Consider the following 7,837-nt stretch of genomic DNA (forward strand, 5'->3'; position numbering starts at 1 on the left):
AATTAAGTAATTACGTAAAATCAATGACTCAACAAGAGCCGAGAGTCCGACACGTCAGCAAAAACACTTCTCAAATATTATTATATATAGATTTAAGAACAAATTGCACCAATCCAACTTCTTCCAATCATAGGGCCTAAATGGTAACCGATGAATCCGGCTGAATTGAGCTGAATTGTTGAATCTGGCTGAATATATTTGTGATTTTTTGCTGAATCTAACTGAATAATTTCAAGTTCAAATGGTAACCGCTGAATCTAGATGAATTTTTGAAAAGTAATAATATAATTAAATTTATAAAAATATTAATTAAAGAAATAATTGTTGTGGATATTATTAGTTAAATAAATATATGCAAATATTTAATTTGAAATTTTATTTTTAATAAGCTTACTAAACATAACTATCATATTAAAAAAATAATCCATTATAATTATTTATTATTTGTTTAGTTTTTCTTATAAATTAATTTAAAGTACATTATTTCGAAATACATTTTAGAAATTAACTAATAAGAGTGGATGTAATTACTTTTTTGTTAAAAATATTAATATTATTTTTCAAATTTGATATACTAAGATATAATTAATTGCACATATCAGTTTATCCAAATATATAGTTTAAAGCAAACATATATAAACTATGAACTATAAGCGTGGATGAACATATAGTTTAAAGCAAACATATATTTTGCTTCGATTTCTTTACTACATTTAGGATGGTTGATGTTTAAAAGAGAAATTCTAATAGAGAAAAATACAAAAAAATTCAAATCCATATAATTCACCCATTTTTATATTTTTTTGGTAAAAAAAGAATAAAATTAGATTAATTCAGTAAATAAAGGAATGGAGTAGCACCCCTATAACCAAATAACAATAATTCCACCGAGATTCCTCACCAATTCTTCAAATATGAATGATGTAACATTTGAGGAATTCAACAGTAATTCCACAACAATTCCACAATTGTATGTTACCATTTACAGCCATACTTTTTTTTTCCTTTATTTTTTTTTCCTTTGCTCAACTCTGTTAATCCTGCTTAGTGCTTACAGTGCTTCTAAAATATATATCCTAGTGATTTGCATTATTACTCTGCCAAAGTTAAAATTTGAGGTGAAAGGCTTGTTATTATATATAAAAATTTTACCTTATAGAAAAAAAGTTTAAATTGCATTTGTTTTGGTTAGATTCAATGATTGAAACGCAAATAATAGACTTCCTCTGTTTGAAATTAAAAATGTTTAAAGTTTGACACAAAGATTCATAAATCACTTAATATTTATATTTTTATAAATTAAAATATAAATTGTTACATATATATTATATACATTATTTTTTCCTAAATTTCATTCAACCAATAACAAATCAATCTACAGAATACCAACGGTCACCAAACAAAACAAATTATAATAATAAAAAATTTGTATTAAAATATAAAACATCACTTAAAAAAATATTTTTTTACTAAACTATCACTTAATATGAGAAAAAAGCTAGTAATATGAAGAAAAAAAAAATCCTTCAAACTTGCGCCACGTCATTGATGTCAAGAAGACAAAAATAGTTAAACAAATAAACAAACGCCGATGTTTATATTTTTGTAACTTTTAATTAAACAATTTCCTATGATCTTATCCAAAAACAAATTCATGAAACAGAAATTTCTTTATTCAAAAACACAACAATATAGTCCGCTTACTTTATTTCCTCACAAACACCTGAATCTTGTTTCAGATTTTTGTACCATTCCCTCTATAAGACACCTGAAAACATAGAGATGCACAAAACTCCATTACTCTCCATTGGCTCATATGCTATGGTTACATCACACATCGGCAAGTGCAATAAGCTGATCAACTACACTAGGATCCGCGAGTGTGCTAATATCTCCGAGTTCTTCTAATTGCCTTGAAGCAATCTTTCTCAAGATTCTCCTCATTATCTTTCCGCTTCTCGTCTTTGGCAACCCTGGTGCCCAATGTATTCTGTCCGGTGCTGCAAAAGCCCCAATCTGGAAATGGCAAAATTGATATCAAAGTGTGCAAATAACACTTCTTCGAAAGTTTAGCGTCTCTAAAGCTTAACTATTCACTTTTTTCTTAACATATATCATACCTGATTTCGGACCATTAGTACTAGGCTTTTCCGAAGCTCCTCGCTGTAAGGAACACCTTCCAGAAGAGTGACAAACGCATAAATTCCCTGACCTTTTACCTGATACAAGCAAGACACTTGACCGTTAGTTCCTTTGGTGTCTGATAAGACGCAAACTGATTTCTGCATTTATTTCACACTGGTAAACGAAGACCGCAGAATCAAGAACAAAATCAAAGCCAAGAACCATGAAGTATCCCTAGGTTGTTATCGAGAGCGAGGAGACTCTCCCTGCCTTAAGAACAATTTACTAGACACCCTAACAAACACATAAGTCATTTCTATCTAAGCTCAGTGACTAACAAGCTGATGTAGCATTACGTATGTACTCTTATCAGTGTCACACTGTGCTTCATATCCCAAACACTTGTGCATAGTCAGTCAACATACCTCATGTTCTATGCCTACAACAGCTGCTTCTGCACATTGAGGATGTAAAACCAGAGCAGATTCCACTTCAGCAGTTCCGATTCGATGGCCACTGTGCATTAGTAAAAACCCCAAACATAAGTATACATTTGAGTGGTAGGAATGATATTGGAGGTTTAGGGAATTTATTGACATCATAATACACTTTGTGTTCTACCTGACGTTGATAACATCATCAACCCTCCCTGTAAGCCAGTAGTAACCATCCTTGTCTCTGGAATACAAAATCAAACTTATTAAAAACTTTAGTAAAAATCACCGGACTTTGGATATGATCTAAGAGATAGTTCAAAAATGACACATTAACTACAAATTGGGTTTTGTGAAAAGTTAAGATAGATTGTCCACCTTCTGCAACCATCACCACTGAAATAATATCCGGCAAAAGGTTTAAAGTATGTGGTTTCATATCTTTCATGATCCCCAAACAGAGTTCGAAACGCCCCAGGCCATGAACCTTTGACACAAAGATAACCACTACACTCGCCTTCGATTTCAATGCCTTTTTCATCAACTATGACAGGCTGCAGCATGCACAGAGAGATACAGATGAGAGTAAATTCCTCCCCAAAGACGAATATCTTTAGGAAGAAGCGATATGCTAAATATAAATTTCCACTACAAATCACAGACCTGAACACCAAAGAAAGGGAAAGTAGCTGAACCAGGCTTCTGTGGCCAAGCACCTGGCAATGGGGTTATCTGCGATGCAATTTGATCAACATGAGAGAGAGAGAGAGAGAGAGAGAGAGAGAGAGAGAGAGAGAGAGAGAGAGAGCATGCAAGAGGTTTCAAGAGAGATAAAGAGAGAGCAGAGAGTTACCATGAAGCCACCAGTTTCAGTTTGCCACCACGTATCTGAAATGGGACACCTTGAGTCACCGACTACATTGAAGAACCATCTACAGCAAAGAATCGGTAAGCCATTATATATAGTTCGTATTCAACTGATCGCGAGAATATACTAGAGATAGTAGAGCTCAAACCTCCAGGCACTAGGATTGATGGGCTCTCCCACACTTCCAAGGACCCGTAGCGATTTGCGAGAGTGACGTGTTACATACTATAACAATCAAAATAAGTTGAAAACAAAAATAATCAGTAAAATGTTTTAGATACCTATAAGTATCATCCCCTACACAAGGCTTAATTTACTATACAAAAATTAGAGGGCAAATAGAAAAAGCCGTACTTCTTCTAGCTTACAAAGAATCATTACAATACTGATTACTTTTCACCACAATAGAAAGATTGCATATATCTTACCTTATCGTCATCACGCATGAGAGACCTCACCAATGTTGGGGCAGTATAAAATATGGAAACTTTGTATTTGTCAACAATATCCCAACAGCGTCCAGAATCAGGGTAGTTTGGAGCCTGCTCCAAACCAGATAATAATATCACAACCAACGGTTCAATCCAAATGAAAGATATGAACAGTAAAACTCATTTGCGCTTAAATGATGATAGCTCTTTATTGTATTACTATGGGAGAGGGCCTAGAGCTTAATTATTGATTCAAGACATTAATTGATAGAAAACCATATACAATTCAAATAGATTACCCCTTCAAAGACAACAACAGTGGCTCCATTTAGCATTGGTCCATAAGTAACATAGCTATGGCCAGTTATCCAACCACAGTCTGCTGTACACCAGTATACATCTGTTGATTTGTAATCAAATGCATACTTGAATGTTGTAGCAGTGTAGATCATATACCCTCCAGTTGTGTGTAGGACACCCTTCAAAGAACCCATATTAAAGATATTAAAGAGAGAAACATAAAAAAAAATAGGTTAAAGATTCAATCTAACCAAGGACCAAAATTACCTTTGGCTTCCCGGTACTTCCACTTGTGTAGAGCAAAAACAGGGGATCTTCCGCATCAACCCATTCCACCTCACACGATGTTGGATATTGAGAAATGACATCCTAAAGAGATCACCACGACCCACAGAATGCTTTAAAAACCGTTGGTGAAAAAGAAAAAAAACAATGCATTTTGCAGATTATTAAGTAGCTCTGCAGTTACCTGCCACCACACATCTCTTCCATTCTGCCATTTTGTGTTTTCCCTTGTTGTCGCTAATGAGTTGTCATAGGTCAAGCATATGCCTGGTTGTAGAGAAGCAAAACACACAACGGCCAGAAAATTATCAGTTATAATCCATCAAACCAACAACCAATGTCTGTTTCCCATCTTTTTGTTTACTGTGCTCAGAGAACAAACTTATAATACGAGGGAAACCATGAAGCGAAGAACCAGAAAATGGTAATTGGGAACATCCAGTTGAAGCCTAAATACAAGATAATAGGAAATACAGGAAAGAGATAGACCAAATTGAGATTCTGGTGAATGGACAAACCTACAGAGACTCCATCTTTAGAAGATTGGTCAAGTGCAGCATCAACAATAGCTTTAAGGTTTATGGTCTTAGGGCCTCTTTTAACAGCATTGCAAGTCAGTATCACTTTTGGCTTGCAATCAATGATTCTTTGGGCAAGAGAGTCAGCAGAAAATCCCGCAAAAACGACCTGTGGGAGAATTGAATTAGTTTCGAAACTGGTTTTCTGTTAATGAATTAGGTATACGTTGCATTGTAAACAAATTTACAAAAATCACAGGTTACCGAATGAACAGCTCCGATCCGTGCACATGCAAGCATAGCGATGGGAAGTTCCATCAACATAGGTAAATAAATTACAACGGCATCCCCCTTCTTCACGCCATTATCTTTTAAGTAATTAGCAAGCTGCAGCACAAGGACAAGGAAAATGCAGCGAGCGCAAATTAATGAGAAAGAAGAGCTCTAGAGGTGATGAAGAGGACGAAAAACAATGTTTATACCTGGCAAACTTGTTGGAGCAACTCAGAATAAGTTAAGGAAGCATCTACCCCAAGTTCATTTCCTTCCCAGTATATGGCTGTTTTATCACCCAACCCAGCTTCAACGTTTTTGTCCAAACAGTTGTAGCAAATATTGGTGATTCCCCCTTTAAACCACTGGTCATACATGAACTCAGACATGTCATCACGACGAAACATTTTCTGATAGGAGATACAGAAAATAGAGAAAAGAAAAATAAGGAAAAGCGAAAAGAAGAAAAATATCCACCTCAATGCTAATAGGACCCTTCCTGACATCGAGATTTTCGGAAAACACTTGGTCACCCCATTTCTGCTTCCAGTAAAACTCAGACGCAATATCAGACCAAAAACCAGCAGGGTCATCCATCGACCTCTTATGCATTTCCATGTACTGCATACAAATAACAAGACGATAGATGATTTACAGATCATAAAAGCAAGCAGAGAAGATGAGGTTTGCTGATCTAAGACTCATTTGATGTTAGAAGGTAGAGAGAGAGACCTGTTGAGGGGAGGAAACAAGAGCCTGGCCGGAGAATTCCTTGCTGGGAAAGATGAGATCATTCTCCTCCGATGCAAGGGATTCTCCTAAAACAACGGCGTTTAATTGAGAGATCTTTCCGGTACCTGAGGGTAGCTGGGACATGGACTCCACATGCCTCAGGTAATTAGATGACATTGTCCTATGGAGGAGAAGATTGTCCGATGGGGATGATCTAGTATATATACACAATTAGAACTTAGAAGTCATAGAATTCAAGCAAAATCACAAATGTTTTGACTTATGTTAATATTACTTTCGTAAGACTATTAGACTGTTAATTGAATTTCCTCAGTTGGTTAAACACCAAATAAGTCCTATGATTAACCAAAAGTAATCAAAACCATAAAAATCCAAAATATGTAAGAACATAAATATAAAAGAAATACATATGAGTCACCACATATGGGGGAAAAGTGAAAGATGACAAACTTATTGTGAAGTCTCTAGACTAAAACTTTAACTTCAAACAAAGTTATCAACAATAATCAAGGAAGACACAGACAAGCCTGAAACAATTACTCTAAAGAAGAGGGACAGCTCCATCATAAATTAAGCCAAAGAAATAACCTAACAACTCGAAAAGTCTGAAACACATAATTAGTAATAAAGTCCAAACAATTTTCCAAGACTGTTTTCTCTTATAGACAGTAATCACCATGTTCAATGTTCAAAGGGCCACGGAATGCGATTCAAGTTCAAAGTAACAGGCATATCAATAAACAACAATCAAGATCATAAAATTAATCTTGACATTTTAAAACCCCCCAAACCCTCATCCTTAAACCCTGAATCATTATCATATTCATCATCATCATCATATGAACATCACATCATTAACACCGTATTCATCATTACCCTCATCATCATATGATTATCATCATCACTGTATCAGAAATTTTCAAACTTTGTCCTACCCGCATGATTTCTAAATTTCCAATCAAATTTCAAAAAGAACTCACCTTTGAGTAGCCGGAAGGATTCGAGATCCAAGTGATCCACTAATTTTCGGATCCTGGAAAAAAAAACAAAATCAGATCATCAAAAGAAAAAAAGACTGAAACTTTTCGTAACCCAAAACATAAAACTATAACAAAGATCAAATCTTTCCTATACCAAATGATCATAAGATTCGATTTCAATGTCCAATTTTTTGTAACAAAAAAAAAACAAAAACGACTTACTGGGTCGGATTTGAAGACTGGAACGAGAAGAGATTTGTTAAAGAGAGAACATGTTCGTAAATATAAGTCAACTCACCAATGAGCCTGAGCTGGAGACAACGGTGAGAATCGGAGAAGAAGGAGAAGCTATTTTCATTTTCTTTTTGCCTTAATTAAGTTATTTTATTATTCTCTTTTTTTTTGTTTTTTTTTAAAATAGTTGTTCTAATTATTAAATCTCCTCCCTTGTGCTCACCTACTTATATACCCTTCCATAATTTTTGGCATGAACGTGACATTGTAAAGTGTGGTACGGTTCTTGTCTCGGATAATTTAAGTACTATATATGCAGATTTTGTATTTTGTATTTTGGATTTGGGACCACTTATGAATCTTATCAAATATCTTAAATTAGATATTTCATGTGCTTAGAGAGGTCTATTACTTGTTTATGAGAAACATTTAACTTATTGTTTCTGAAATTTTTTTTTTTTTTTTTTTTTTGTCATCTGTAATTAAATAGTGCTCAAAAGAGTCATTCTTGTGGAATGTTGTTTACATAAGTGATATGAAGCGGTTCCGTACGAATTTTTCGTGCTAGATTATCCGCTTTTGCATTTGCACAACGAGAAATTAAAGATAAAGAGAAGGTAGAGAACTCTTCCTTGTC

The 7,837-nt window shown here is 34.6% G+C and overlaps 1 protein-coding gene across 2 annotated transcripts; it reads right to left on the bottom strand.

Annotated features, from left to right (window-relative positions):
- Nucleotides 1-1,592: 1,592 nt before the first annotated feature.
- LOC9304552 (acetyl-coenzyme A synthetase, chloroplastic/glyoxysomal) lies at nt 1,593-7,473 on the bottom strand. Of its 2 annotated transcripts, none has more exons than XM_002870442.2 (19): nt 7,265-7,473; nt 6,967-7,019; nt 5,966-6,179; nt 5,711-5,854; nt 5,443-5,598; nt 5,225-5,347; nt 4,961-5,129; nt 4,627-4,709; nt 4,425-4,526; nt 4,157-4,336; nt 3,855-3,968; nt 3,575-3,651; nt 3,412-3,490; nt 3,222-3,290; nt 2,937-3,112; nt 2,746-2,802; nt 2,550-2,640; nt 2,121-2,219; nt 1,593-2,016 (listed from the first exon to the last, which is right to left on the bottom strand). In XM_002870442.2, exons 1-19 carry the CDS (start codon nt 7,322-7,324, stop codon nt 1,831-1,833), a joined length of 2,232 nt encoding a protein of 743 aa, XP_002870488.1. In that variant the 5' UTR covers nt 7,325-7,473; the 3' UTR covers nt 1,593-1,830. The 2 variants fall into 2 exon arrangements, with proteins under 2 accessions (XP_002870488.1, XP_020874436.1); XM_021018777.1 differs by having other exon boundaries at nt 7,189-7,283.
- Nucleotides 7,474-7,837: the final 364 nt, after the last annotated feature.

The sequence above is a fragment of the Arabidopsis lyrata genome (genome assembly GCF_000004255.2).
Source record: "Arabidopsis lyrata subsp. lyrata unplaced genomic scaffold ARALYscaffold_7, whole genome shotgun sequence".
NCBI classification, from domain to species: Eukaryota; Viridiplantae; Streptophyta; class Magnoliopsida; order Brassicales; family Brassicaceae; genus Arabidopsis; species Arabidopsis lyrata.

Bases quoted from the DNA above. Each gene is read 5' to 3' on its own strand.
- LOC9304552 (XM_002870442.2), bottom strand. From the start codon at position 7,324: ATGAAAATAGCTTCTCCTTCTTCTCCGATTCTCACCGTTGTCTCCAGC. The intron at 5,599-5,710 runs GTGGATATTTTT...ATGTATGACCAG, and splicing joins AGGGTCCTATTAGCATTGAG to TGGTTTAAAGGGGGAATCAC. The intron at 3,491-3,574 runs GTTTGAGCTCTA...TCTTTGCTGTAG, and splicing joins ATCAATCCTAGTGCCTGGAG to ATGGTTCTTCAATGTAGTCG.